Below are 15,959 nucleotides of genomic sequence, written 5' to 3'. Positions count from 1 at the left end.
GGACCTCGATTTAGTCAATATCAAGTAGTTGCTAAATTGTGCAGTATCTCGCGTTCTAAAACATGGCCATTTTGTTCAAAACCAAGTTTCTGTTCTCCGTTAAAAAAAAATCTGAAATAGACTCAGATCGACTATCATTTTCATGATAAAGTATATCCTGGGCATACCATATAAACTTTTCACAAATATCTGTCATTCTGTATTTTTTCCACGACCTCGCGTAATGCAAATCTAGCATTAAGTTTTAAATGCATAATCGTAAAATAAAATAAAAATCAGAAATATTACACCTGCTAACACAAAACTAAACACATCAGCTTAAAGGATATTTTTTCAAGTAAAAACCATTACTTTTCAAGTATAACGCTCCTAACGTTTTATGTATAAAATTATCGAGTAGGGGTTATATATAGTTTTTTAAAGCTTATTGAATTACCAATAAAATTATAGATAAATCAAGCCTATAGCCCTTTCATATTAGTTGATATGGCTACCTGAAGCAAGGTTTTTATAGATAAGTTCGAATTTTTATTACTCTTTGTCACTTGAGATTTATTTTTTTAAACAGCCATTGGACAAAAAGAAAGGAAAAAACAACTAAACAGACAGTTATCTCTTAATTTTCTGGCCACTATCTTTCATGTTAAGGGTATTTTAAAAGTACATTGTAGATTTTTCATGCTAAATCAATCATTTTTGGGCAAAATTGGTCAGAAATTCAAATTTCTCGCCTAAATGACTCGAAATAAAGGAAGGAAACTAAAAAAATCATAATTTACTTACATTACAGTAGAATTATCTCCGTTTAGCAAAATGTACATTAAGGAAATTATCCTACGGCAAATGTATGTTAGTAAAATTGTACCCCGCTCATATGTTCTTTTTTAAATTTTTTTTATCTTATGGTCTTAAAAATATTCAATAGATATGGGCTTTTAAACTTAGTGGAATAAAATTTATTATATTCAAAAAATTCGTCGAAATTTGACTAGACTCTCATTTCCACATCAATAACAAACTTCATTTTTATTAAATCATGTTCAAAATTTGTAAATTGACTAACTAAAGGATGTCAATTCCAAAAGTGTACTCTGGATTTACGCCTTTCAGTAATTTATAACACCAATTTGAAAAACCAATCTCAGGTATGTAGCGGAGTGACAAAGCAATTCAAATATAATTCTCCTTTTTTTCTATGGTGTAGCTTAGTTTATTTACTTTACAAAATTGTAACTTTCATTTTTCATTTTGCTTCACCACATGTGGAAAATTACCTTGAAAATTTGTATTGTAAAGTTCTAGAAGTTATTATTTGAGGAGCTAAATCTCTGTATGAATGCTTTTTAGAGACATACGAATTACAATTTTGATTAATTATGTCTACATATATCTTAACACGAATGTTGAACATCATTCAATCAAAAATCAGCATGTAATTGATGTTAAATTTTAGAGTGTTTTGTTAAGGAAAATTTAATTTTGCTAAATTGAGCACGTCGTTAACTTCATTTGATCACACAACCTTCCCCCACCCAAAAAAAAAAATAATAATACTAATCTGGTAATCACACCAACTAATATTTATCTAACTATGAAAAACGCAGATATACATTTGTGTTTTTACAAAACTTCTTCCTAAAAATAATATATAATAAACATCCAAAGATAAAAAGGAGAATTTTAGATATTATTCAAAATATGCTTATAAAATTGATGTCTCCCACTCACATTTTTTTTAAATTTACAAAAATGCTTTGTAAAATTAAAAACCTTTTTGCAAAAAAGGATCGATGAAAAATAATAAAAACACTTATTTATTTTAGTATATAAATGATGAATTTAAAAACTTCATATGAAACCTAGTTCTATGCAATGGATCACTTGGGTTGGGGGTTTATGAAGATTGCAGCTACCTGTGATTCGCAATGTGAACTTTTTTTTTTTTAGGAGCGTGAGGACTTAGAGGGAGACATAGCTATGATTGGGGAGTAGGGTTCTAATTAAACATGGGGTGATATATTGTATTGAAATCTGGAAACGGATACATTAGGCAAAATATCCAAATATCAGTATTGCATTGGTATCGGAGAAAATACTTAGAAATTTACTCTGATCTTGGAAAAAAGTAAAAATATTTCTGTAGAAAGAGCAATCCTTCCAGTGTCTGGGCCTGAGCCTCAAACTACACTCCTGATGGCACCCTTCCATCAATTCCTTTAAGTGTCAGCTTTGTGATATTGCCTTTAATACATGGTCAGAAAACTGGACGTTCGGATAATTTTTTTTTTACAGAAAACGACAATGTAATGATAAGTAATGATACTACAAAGCAACAGTATGTTCATTACAATAGCCTACGTTTCATCAATGTATATATATGTACTTATATAAGACAAGAGATCAACAAATGTGATAATCTTATTTGTTTGGAAACGGATATTAAATAAAGGTTAACTTATTACTTTATTTATTTATCAAAAAGAATAAATTATGAAATAATCATGACTAGAGATGAAATTTGTGTAAAAGAGCTAGGATAAGGTGGGACCGAGACATATGGTATTAGAGAATTAAGACCCTTCTTAATGTCAAAAGTTAATAATTAAAAAACTCTAAATATAAAAATAATCATATTTTTAAGAAAAAAAGCATCATTCATTGAAATATAATGTTTATCCCATTATTAAAGTAGACTGCTTGAGCATATTCATTTTCACGAAAGGTAATTAAAAAAAAAAGAATTAAAAAGATTTATGCACATATTTTTATATATTGAAAGGATATGTGTGTTGTTTTAATTTTTATCTACGTTTTGTAGAAACATATCGTACCTTATATGACTTATAAACTTTCATGACATTTAAATCGATTAGGTACTAGCACCTATAAGAAAAAGAAAAGAAAACACAAGTCGTAACGGTATCAAATGAAGACATGTGTAGGCAGAAATTACTACGAAAATCCATTCCTAAATTATACTTTGAATCCGACAGGGATTTAAGATGTAAATAACTATATCATATAACTAGTGATGTAAATTATGTTATTGTTTTTATTAGCTGGCCCACAATTTTGGAATCGGTAATCTGAAGAATACATTTTCTTCTCATCTGTTATCATTATTATTTAATTTCTGAGTAGTAGACTTCTTTTCCTGCTATATTCTAATTTAATCAAAACCTGATTTACGATTGGCGTGCGTGCTCTTCAAAGACAGAGAGTTACGCTGAGGATTTGTTGTGGAGTTATAATTGTAAGTCCTTGTTGCACTCTGAGTAGAATTAAGGATCCAAAATCGGAGGTATTCTTGCCTATGTCCTTTGTTATTTCCTTCTCCCTTATCACAGTTGAAAATGGTGCGAGTTGCTGTTTAGATTTTCCTTTTTTTTTACATGCCCAAAAAATACACGATTTTCATCACTACATATTATGTACATATTTTAATAGAGTGTTCCTTGAGGGGGCGATTTATGAACAAAAGTATAAATAAATGAGAAGTCATTTAACTATATCCATATGTTTGCAATTTGAATGTATCCACATTATTCTCGTTGAGTAATTAGACCATGATTTATATTCTTCATAATTTATAATATTTTTCATTATAGGTAAGTATGCTTGTACAATATTCGTATCATTACCAATCATACAAATTATTGCAATTCCGCCTTTAAATACAAATTATGGGTTATTAAACCATTACATTAAATTCCTATTGATACAACCATCAAAAGTTATACTACATTTGATATTCAATAACTTTTTTGCATACTTACATGACATCAATATATAAATATGAGTAAAGTTGTATAAAATAAGAATTAGAACAAGTGCGATAACTTTTGTATTTGCAAATTGAATTTATTTTGCAAAGCTACCATTATTATTATTGTATTCTTGAAGACAGAACATTTAAGTATAAAGTTATAACAATTGGGAGTCCATTGCAAATAGTGAATGACTTTTCCATGCTCAACTTTATTAAGGTTCTCAAAAAGTTTAAGTAGTAAGACAGTTATACTTTTGTATTTTTTTTACTTTATATACACAATTAAATTTCAAATTGGACCCCCTTGGCCTCCACCATGGGCTCAAACCTAGGCTTGAAGGCCTTGCAGGTCTTCTTCACGTATTCCTCAGACACGTTAGACCAGTCCTTTGGCACGGGAGACTTTAGGGTATCCCATTCAAATTAAATGTTGCACAGGCCTTCCTCTCGATGACACCCACATATCACAGTTAAAAAAAGTTACAGTCCCGTGAAGACTAGGGATAAAAATTCGCCAAATTGTCACACACCACTTTTGAGTTTGTTTATTTTTTTTCCTCTGTGGCTTCCAGGTTTCCCCTCAGAGACTTTGTTGTTGTTCATGAGCTTTTTAATCATAGTATTGAGATCCTTAGATGAGGAGACCGTGCAAGAATTGTCGTCATAACTCATCACCACTTCAAAAGTGCTGAAACAAGATTTATTTTGGCCTCCATCTCAGTTGTCCTTGGTCTGATGAAGAAATTGGTTTTACAAGAAATGTCTTGTTTTTATTTATTCACCAGTTGATATTTGTGAAAAAAAAAATTAGTAAATTATTTAGTACGTAAATTAAATCTTTCCAAAGTTTCATTCACGATTTTTCTTGAACACGCTGTAGAAACAATGAACGTTTACTCAGGAGTTATAAGTATGGTCCTTTATCGAACTTACAGTAGAATTAAGGATCAACATCGGAGTAATTTTTGTCTATATGCCCTTCCTATGTATTTACAGAGTGCGATTTACAAGACGACTGCTTGCAGATGATCTAATATAATTTTCATGACTGCTAGACTGCTCTATTACTAAAAAAATTTCAAATTGTCTGAATTATCACATTTTACATACAGGCAAGTCATACATTATACAGGTCCAGATATATGGAATGCTTTTATCTGAACTTTAAATTTTACAGATCACACAGTCTTTATTGTCAATAAATTCTTCTCTACTGGTAAGTTATGTCCAAAAAAACTCTTTGTATTTTTACATACTAAAGAAAACAAGTGACATTTTTCTGTTAAATAATTATTATTTCTTTTGTGCAAAAAAACCAAACTTTTTTATAATATTCTCCTTCAAGATTCCCGAAAGTAATAAATGCTTCGATACTTGAACAGACGTTAATAATAGCTTCATGATACTTCCTTTAGAAACCTTGTTCTAGGAAAGAGTAATGTGTTCATTAAGTGAATCAAAATTTGTGTGATAGTTAATTCATAATTTCTTTAGACTTTAAACTGGCAAAAAAAGTCAACATCTCTTCACAGTTTTACCCACCAACTTCAACTTGACACAAATATACTTACACTATTGACGGCCTTATCTACGTTGTAATTTTAATAAATGACGTTGGGAGTGATTGGATCAACAGGACGCTGATGCCGCCGATCTTCTTCAACCAAAAAGAGAGGGTCAGCACAGACAAGTACAACAAGGTGCAAAGGATAAAGTCATTAAGTGGATGAAAAGCCAACGATGGGGACATCGGGTTCACCTTCCAGCAGGACTCAGCCCCGCTCATAAGGCCAAGAAGACACTCGCCTTGCTTAAGGAGGAAAACGTCGACTTCTGTTGCTTGCAGACTTGCCCCCCTTAATTTCCCGATTTCACCCTATGGACTACTTCTTTTAGGGGTATTTAGAGAAGCAAGTTTTGTCGAGGTTCCAAAACAGTTTGATCTACCTCAAAAAATCCATCGTGAAGTACTGGACCAAGGTAAATCCTGCACACTTCGTCTCGGCTTACTCCTACTTCCAAAACCCCTCGACATATTCATTCCCGCCAAAGGCAGAAATATCGAATAAACCTTTTGTCCATCGATGGATAAACAACTTTTTGAATAAATTTTTTCCTTAAAATTAAAACTTCACACGTTATAGTCCATTAAAAAATGTCACAATTTACTTGGACATGCCTATATATTTAATGTATATTACAATTTGTTACCCACAATTAATTCAGTAGTCTTTTACTCTTACATGTAAAGGTCCATAATGAAGTTAATCACTCAGACCATCCACCTCCAGCTTCAAACAAAGCCTCAAACCAGACCCTGAATCTTGCTCAAACCTTGATGAGGAATCCCCAGCCTATATTGACTACTGCCTCAAGAATGGTAGCTCACATGGATTCAACAGTGTTAAATACATATTTATTGGACTCTATCTCTAAAAGCCCCACACGTAGTAGTTCAAGGTGTTCAGATCCAGGCAACTAGAAGGCACCATTCACTTAGTCCAAAATTGTATAAAAAATCTTAAAAATGTTGAGTTTTCCGTAATAAATCCAGTTTCAATTACCCAATTTGAACAAACCTTGCCTATTTAAAATTCTAGTATGACGCCTGATCAGTTAATATCCTTTTAAGGTAAAGAATAATTTTATAGCCAGTTTTGGCGTCCTTGAGCTTGCACCCGATACGGAGGGACACAATAGAAACAATTTTTACATTTGTAGAAAAACTGAAGGATGTGTAATTTGTCTTATACAGTGTTGTATGTTGTTGAACTTGATGATATAAACTTTCATAGACATACCGTATCTTGTGTGTAATAAATACAATTAGATTGAAAAATTATTTGATGAATATGGCATTACTTTTTAATGTTCATTCTTGATCTATTTGATTATCTATCAAAAACTAATCTTTTGACAACAATACAAGCCTCAATCTAGATATAAAGGACTTGCATACTTTTCAAATATAATCTTCTCACATGTTGTTCCATTCCTATGAAATAAAAGACTTTAGACTGTTGAAATTGTGTTGATAAGTGCGACAGGGTCTAGTCTCCACATGCTACCATATACTGAAGTCAAATTGAGTAAGGTTTGGCCTTGAGGGTGGTCAAAACTACTTCGACCGAAATTCACTTGACTTTAGTTTCTTCATAAAGTGGCTTGAACTCTGTTGCTGGTATGTGTAGGAATATCCAGACAAAGTTTTCTATATCATAGGTAGCCTTAAAGTGTGAAATCACATTTTGGATGAGGGTAGTTTTGTATTTGAATACATTTATTGTGTCTTCAATTGAAATCTTTTCCATACGAGCCAATATAACCTAACATCTTGACTCTAACAGATTGTTTGCCCAAAGGCACTTATCTTAATTCCTTTGGCCAAACAACCTGTTTGGCCAATGTTTATCGATACATGACTATACGAGAACTAAATACCTTATCAACGACAAATATATATTTCCATCCCTAATTGCGATGACCTTTGGTGTTTGCTGATTTTCGAGAAAGTTTGAAATCCACCAGGATCTTTCAACTTGTTTCTGTTGTGATAAGGTAGTCAACATTTGGATTCGGACTTCCAAGGCTTTTTAAACCAGAATTTTTCTTTAGCAAGTCCCTCATAAACTTCTCAGCGATGTTATTGTCACTAGAAGCTTCCTTATATTAGTTGAAGAATTAGAATGAAAATAGTCTCATTCATCTTGCCCTTGGTACGGACAATGCAGGATCATCCACACCTCTTGACTGTTTTAAAGGTTTCCAATTTCTTTTCAATTCTAGTTACAGTGTTTACATGAACTCTAAAGATCTTGGCTATCTCAACAATTTTTTCTCCAATACAAATCTATGGATATATTTTTGAATGTATTTCGGACATCCTTGATGACAAAAAAACAAGGCATTTCTTATTGATTTATATAAACAATAATATGTAACATTATAAAATATATCACAAAAACCTTGTTGAAAATTTCATCACATAAAAACCATATTACCAAGATACTAAAACTCTAAACTTGTACCGAATTTAAAATCCTACTGTTTACATGTAAAAGGGTTCATCAATTGAGGAAGTAACCATTTTAACACGTGATAAGTAAAGAAATCAGGTTATTATTCTTTTGTTCTTTTCTTATCTTGTCTTTCTCTACCTTCAAAGAATGCAACTTGTGTCAACGAACTATTAAAACTCTATTTCAGTGTCTTAGCATTTGGGATCCTTGACATGGGTATTTATGTCTACACCTATTTACAATACCTACCTACCGATATAAGTATGTACGTATGTATAATGTGGGTAATTGACTCTTGTGAGAAGAGTTCTAAAATATATCAACGCTTTTTCTATTTATGTAGGAACGTCGACCACAAATCAAACAACCGTAAATTAATAAATATATAAAAAATAGGTAGATATTTAAAAAAAATACGTTATACATTTTACCAAAAAACTGCATTTCCTACCTTACTGAATACAAGAGACATTTCAAAACTCGTCCATCACCAATCAAATGTAGTCATTGTACATATTATGTTATATGTAGAGATTTGATTTTTGTATAAGGGATAGGAGAAGACGAGGGCAGCATTTATGGTACATCTAAGCTATGACCATTGTTAATATTAGTTGTGAGCTATATGACTTTTCGGGAGAAAATGAATTATTACTTTAAAAGGAGAATCCTCTAGAATGAAAATATCCGTAATATAAATATATTTAGATCATATATACATTTATTTGATTATACATTTTTCAAACAAATTACACCAAAGATACAGGGTTCACTATAATATATAAGTAACCGATAAGTAATTACTTCATGATACAATCTTATCTACATACTCGGGATAATAAATATACTATTACATTTGCAAGGTTAAGATATTTTTCAACAATAATCCTTCTTTTCTCGTTATTAATCGATCAAAAACGAAATCGTCCTATTTTGAAAGGTATTTAATTCAAATATCACGTTTGATCATTGCCATAAAGTAGTATTTAATGCAGGTGTGAAGTCTTTATTTTGTGTGGTACAAATATTAATTGTGAGTCCCCAACATTAGAGTCAACACATTTTAAATTATCTTTATCATAAATGTAGTAGAAAAGATACAGAGAAAAGGAAAAATTGGAAAAAGTTGACCTTTAACGAATTAAACTATCGAAAAATATTTCTATTCAGATATTGTACTGGCTCATCATTAAATTAATTCAATTAACTCAGCTAATTTAAATAACCGATGATTTGGGTTAACGTTGCATAATTCAAACTGGTTCTTCAAACCAAGGATATCCCAACCCATTCTATTTTTATAGCGGATGAATTATTCTACCGGAGCTTGATAATGAAAAAGTCGTTTGCCCCACAATGTCAAACGGACAGCAACAATAATTTGTTATCTCTTTTTACAGTGCGCGCAAGCAAAATTGTTGCGCTCCAAAAAGTCTATATAATCTGACAACCCAGATGTTTTATGGAAAAAAAGTGGTCGGAATTTCATGTAGAGACTCTCTAAGCTTTTCAAAAAGAAAAAAAAATGAAAGTCAGACTAAGACCAAGGATAGTGGATCTTACCCAGAGGATTGCGGAGATTTTGGAAGTCCTAGATTGATGTCAATTATGCTGGTCTATCTTATGTGTGGCAACAGGATGGTGCTTCTAGCCAAAAGAGCAAGGATACCCCCAAGTGCCTAACAGGGAATCTCCAGCATCAATGTAGCCTTCATCCTTACCAGATTGTTCACCATTGTACTTTGGAATACATATGAGTATACGGGGAGGGAAAAACAGGAGTGTGGACGACCTCAATTCTGCTGTGGAGATTGAGTTGACCGACATGCTAGAGGACTATGTCGTCAATGTCTATCAGGCCTTCAGGCCTCCTGTAGGGACTATAGTTGCTGCTGAATAGAAAATATAGTCAATAATTTGGTAAATCAATTTAAAGAGTATTATAATTGTAAGACTTGTTTTTCTCAAATTTCATGGTTTTGGGTTTAAAGTGTAACAATTTTGCTAAGGCACACTGTAAAATCTCTTTCTCTATCACGACATAGCTTTGTTAACACAAAAATACTGGGTTTTTTTCTATGATGTTGATGTTCTGCTTTTTTTTCCAAATAAGTCTTCTGAACGTTGATTGGTTGAATGACCATAACCTTTTTTTAACTTGTAACAATGATCAACAATGATTGTATATTTATTCCATAGTAGGGAAGAATTGAGTAACTCCAAACTTATATTTGGGCCTTTTCCCCGTTTTCTTTTACTACAAAAGTAGCAACCAACATATTATGATAAAAACGTTCAATTCTTCTTTTCAGAATCAAACACTGCATTACCTCACCAATACAAAAATAACCTATGTATTTTATTTTCAGCTGTTGGTTCCCTTGTCTGACTTGATACGTCATATCTATGTCATCATTGATTATATTCGATAAATAAACAAATTAATAAGTTATAAATAATATCCTTATGGCTACTCCATTTTCAAAAGGCCAGAAATACAATTTCCTGTTGATCCCTCGTTTTTTATTTATTGGCAATTTTATTTCTTCTATAATTTTTTTTTTGCCTTTCATATAGAAATAAAAAAAGTACAACTACCCTTTTAATAAAATATTACTAAGTAATATTAGAAATAATACAGTAACTAATAAGGAAGAGTTTTATATTTTGAAACATATTTATGTAATTCATTTTAAAAATTGAGAAGAAATAAAATGACTATAATTGTCTGGGAGTACTTTAGTAATAAATATCAGTTGGTATAATTGATTTATTTGGCTAATCAATAAATGATTTTGGGCCTTTTTTTTTGTTTATTTTAAAGGATAGGTTGACTGATCGTATTGCGGAAGTTAGCCAATATTATTGCATTTTCCATCCTACAAATAGGAAATGTTTCAAATTTTATAAAACTTTTCATTTTGTGAAAATGTTGAAACACCCTTAACTCTATTTTAAGAATCAGTAATTTTATTTCAATGTATACTTCTACCTAATCATGTCTGCGTCTTTGTACCAACATTGTAGATACATATAACCTATTAAGCAACAAATGAATCAGACATGAATTGTTCCTTAAAGTACACATATGGAGGCTTTACATTAATATATAAGAAATATATCATTCTTGACGCTCATAAATTCTCCTATTTACCAGTAATATGTAACAACAACACAAAATCTTTTAAAAAAAAACTGGAAACAAAAATATTTGGGCATGGTAATTCTTAATTAAATTTATCTCTTGTTAAAGGACCACGCCTAACGATAAAACATAAACGAAGCACACTGTCTGTAAATAACTAGGAAAGGAGTTTTAATACAATCTTTTTTTTTCCTTTTTTTCACCATAACCTAGAGTGGAATAGAGATGATGAAGGTGTCACATAGTTGGAACATGTGACCCAAATATTTGGAAATGACAATGACTCTAATAACTTCAATTTCTGTGATTATAACGGATATTTGAACACTACATACATAGTTATTCTAATAATTACGTAATACCAAATGAAATATACAGGGTGCTCTGCAATTTGGCACTTTCTTATGCAACAAAGGCACTTAGGCAGCAAATTTTTTTGTTATATAGTTTGTTCAAACCTGCACTTGTAAAAAAAAATAAAATAGATTCTACTTACGAATTTGTTTACCCAAATATTTGGAAATGGCAATGAGCCTTCCTTGGAATCCGCACCGGGAGCGACAATATAACAATTCTTCGAATTCTGGGACTCAGTGAGACGTTTATTTGTAATGGTAGGAGGAAATTTGAGGACTCTATAGATTATTTTAAGGCAATAGAAATGTGGGTTGAGCTCAAGGGTGGAAGCAAATATGTCTGGACGCCAGAATTACAAGCCAGAATCCGGCAAATCGGCAATGAGGGCCCAGGGAAGTCATTAATATCAATTTCTCGAGAAGTCGGCAGGTCTGAGATGCTGATCCGGTTCTGCATTCACGAAAACCTACTTTACTACTCATACAAAATGAGGAAAAGTCTCAAATTGACTCCAAGACAATTTGAACGATTTGATCTTGCTGCACTTTTGGCCTCCAATATCGTTGGATCTGAATATAATGGATTTTGTTTTGTGTGTGTTTGGAGTGTGATTGAACGACAAACCAACCAAACCTCCTTCAACACCCAAGACGAACTTATTAGTCAGATCAAGAAGGAATTCTATTTGTTTCAAGGGACCACCTGGCAATGACCTGCACTCATTTTTGGCCTCGTATAGAGACTGGAATTGAGGCGGGAGGTAATTCTAAAGAATAATAAAAATTAAAATCCATCATGCTTTCAGAATCTGTTTTTTTTATTTTATTTGATATCTGTTTTGAGAGAAAATCGGGTTTTAAAAAAATCATTTTCGCGGCACTGATAGCTTGCACATGCTGTAAATGTACATTTAACTCAAATTTGAAATGCTCATAAAATTTTGTAGTGATACTAATTACAGTGTTGACTCATTAGTAAAAAAACATTATTTGTTTAATAATTATAGTCATTTTGTTGTCAGTTGTTAATTTATCTATTAATTAGTTAATGAGATTTTAATGTGTCAGATGGTTTTGCAAGATACAATAAGGGTGACGTCGTATAAAAAATATAATTTGAAGTTATTTATTTATATTTATATTCTTATGGAGAAATTGTCGAAAACTTACATAAAAAGTAAAAATATCGAACAAATTCAGATCAAATGAATTAAGAACTTGCCTTGATATTATAACAAAATTAACAGCAGATTTGTAACTAATATTTTCCCTGCACTAATGCTATTTGATATGTAAAAGGTTCTCATATTCATAGCATTATTTCATTTTCTCTCCAACCTCCCCCCCCCCCTTTCCAAATCATATAACAGGTAGGTGATATTAACAAGTGTTTTAATTAATTCAGTAATACAATTGTCTCACTCCTGCCTTCTCCTCGCCCTCTTACAGAAATCCACTCTTAAATCATACGACTTTTGAAACATTTCTTTCATTCTATCAGTGGAGTTTCTTACATCTCTTTGAGCCTCATCTAAGATCATGACTACGAATAAAGTACCAATAGTCAATGTGTTTCCCAGGAATAGACTAATGATCCTGGATCGGTTACTCCACTATGCTTATATTTCTTTATTTTATATATACTGTTCAAATAACTTGCACCCTGAATAATGATTAGGATTTACAGACCAACGAACCTATAGATTTTTTTTTTTTGTAAGTATACATATATGTATCAAATCTTGGAGGGGTTGAGTCACATATCAGTTCATTTGTGCACTTATTTTTGCGGCTTAGATCCTTCTTTTTAAAACAAATATGAGGAATTAATTTTTAAATGAAGTCCATTTATCATCACAGTTCTTCCAAAAATCTACTTAATTGATAGTTTTTTAATGTATTTCTGTTGCTTAGTCACCCAACCTCTAATTAATGAGTCAAGGTCCCTTAAAAAACAGTGATTCTGCATATTTTCACAAATGGAAGGCTTTAAAAAACACGTATAGTTGAGGTAAAAAAGCCTATAATTCAAAAGAAAAGAGATACATATAGATAAACACTTTGTTGATAAATAATAAGAGGAGTAAGGAAGTCAGGACATGTACAAACCTTGTATGTATTGTACTTGTGTCTAAGCAAACAAACATCCCATAACCAGAGAGCTATGACATAAATCACGTTGGGTAATATTTTGTTATTCAAAATGAAATATTCCATAAAACTAAATATCTAAATAAATAATACTGACAGTTATTAAGCGCTATTATAAATAACCGAGTGGATATTAAAAAAAAAAAAAAATACAATAATTACATATATTTTCATACAATAGAAAAATGATAAAAGTATTTATATGTTGTGGGTACTTGAAATGGGCAGGAGCAAAGTAAGTAAAAAAAAAATGGTGAACTAATTGTGCACAAAAATGAGATTTTGATTTATGAGTCTACATACTATGTTGGTTTATAAGGCCTTAAGTCCTATGGTTTTATGTGTTTACGTAGGGAAGACGGTGTAAAGTCAGAGGTGCCTGCAAAATTAAATTTGTTTTGAACTTTTTTTTTTTTTTTTTGATAAAGAATTTCAAAAGCCATTGGCTATTCAGAAAATATTAAATTTTTTGAAAAAAAATCAAAAAAAGGTATTTTTTGAGGAAAATATTTAAAAGATTTAATTTTTTGTAAGAAATAATTTTAAATATCAAATTTATATGAAAAGATTTCAAATATTTATAGTAAAATATTCAAATTAAATTTTTGCTCTTTTGCATAATTTGCCCCAATTACCTTTTTTAAGAAAATCAATCTGTCAAAAAGACAGCTACAGCCCCTCCACCTACCCTCTGCAGGCCCCTTCAAAAGTACACATACTCTTTTCTCGAACATAATCAAAGCTATATTTACTAAATTTAACTTACAATTGTCTTTTAATTTTTTCAACTGATTAAAGACGGTAAAAGTTTTACTTTTTTGTAAAAGGAATACTTTTGCTATAAAATAGTCAACTCTTTATTATTTTTGCTTTAACTTACATAATTTCATTGATTGATTATTTTGTTATCAGTTGATTTATTTTTATTAAAATTAAAAATCCCCCTTTAATTAGAGTTAAGGAAACGCTTAATAAGAAGACTTCAATTTGGTACTGTCATCGTTGGTCTTTGTATTGAGGTATGACTCAGATTTATTAGACCTTGTCAAACAGTCAAACTTTGCGCATAAAATATAGAAGATAACTACCTATAACATCTTCAGTATTACTCTCAACTATACATCAAGGAACACTTTATACAGTGAACCCTGTACACAAACTCAATGCTACATGCAACATGTCTACGAGATTTAAGTATAGATTACTTGATTACTATTTCTTAGATCAAAAATATGTATATGATATACACCAGCGATCATTTTAAACAGTGGAACTTGTATACACATCTCGATGCTACATGCAAAACGCCACCAAGATTTCAGTATTTATGACTGCATTGTTATTTCTTCAACCTTCGACTTTGAATTTTGACGCGTCTTTGTGAAAACAGCAAAAAGTACAACAAATCATGCTGGGCTCCCCTTCACCTCAAATATTTGCTCTATTTATTGTTTCAATGAGATATTTTGATTCATTCTCGGAACATCATTGCAAATGAAAAAAAATAAAAAATGTATGCGTAGAACCTTTGTTTCTGTGAAATAAGGGTAAACTGTCTAAACTAAGAATACAATTAATTAAATTATATTACTTTTTTGACATCTCGTAAGACAGGCATGCCAATTTACAGAGCTATCATGTTTTTTACTATAGTGCAATAGTACATATGTAGGATGTATTAAGAGAAGTAAAAAGTAGTTTCTTCATTCTCCTTTTCACCTCTGCAACACATATATATTCCTTCAAATGCATTGCAAATCCCATACTTAATTCAATTAAATCAATGTCAAACACTGCTTCTCTTGATGAAGGGATTCTTGAATGATCTTTTGCTACAAATAGCAAATATCCTTATACATAGTATCCAATTAATTCCTAATTATATTAACACACAGAATGCAATTTATGAGACGGATATATCATATAGTTTACTAGGTTCATTATTTAGATCAGGATCTAGTCAAACATTTCTTTGTTCTCAATTGACGCGCTATGCGGATATTTATGGTGCAAGTGTACTTAATTTGCTGCGTAATCCCTTTTATATATCTTTTGCACCTCCCATGCTTATGCCTTATGAGTACAAAGTGAATCATGAGGCAGACGAGCTTTTAGGAATTACTGAAACTTCTTCAAAGAGAGAAGTTGGAAAGGGTTTCTTAAATCCCCGTACGACAAGTCTACTTCCTAATACATTCTCGGAGGCTCCTGGCACTACAAGAAATACTCATGAGCTCGACAATTTTGATGATGAAGATCACTTGTATGGTTTTCCTAATTCTAGTAAGACACAATAAGGCCTTATTTCCGCTTTCAATGACCTCCTCTTTTTTCAGTTGATTCATTCAAATTCAATACAAGGATTTTATTCTATATAATTAATTAATTAGTAACTTTTCTTCATTTTCTTTCACTCCAAATAGTATTATAGTGAGGTTCTTCATCTTTTCTTCCACTACATCAAAGATACTATCATTATCATCAAAAAAGACTGAAATCCCAATATTTAGTAGATTCAT

General features: G+C 31.3%; 1 protein-coding gene across 1 annotated transcript; it reads left to right on the top strand.

The window, feature by feature from the left end:
- Positions 1 to 15,335: 15,335 nt before the first annotated feature.
- On the top strand, positions 15,336 to 15,737 carry LOC139907581 (cytosolic purine 5'-nucleotidase-like; the record flags this gene model as incomplete). The annotated part of the gene is made up of 1 exon (XM_071894009.1): positions 15,336 to 15,737. A coding segment is annotated over one exon (402 nt), but the record flags the coding sequence as incomplete, so codon positions are not given.
- Positions 15,738 to 15,959: the final 222 nt, after the last annotated feature.

Source organism: Lepeophtheirus salmonis, unplaced genomic scaffold, assembly GCF_016086655.4.
Source record: "Lepeophtheirus salmonis unplaced genomic scaffold, UVic_Lsal_1.4 unplaced_contig_942_pilon, whole genome shotgun sequence".
Lineage (NCBI taxonomy): Eukaryota > Metazoa > Arthropoda > Copepoda > Siphonostomatoida > Caligidae > Lepeophtheirus > Lepeophtheirus salmonis.
The sequence above is the reverse complement of the archived record's forward strand: the minus strand, read 5'-3'. Positions and strand labels throughout refer to the sequence as shown.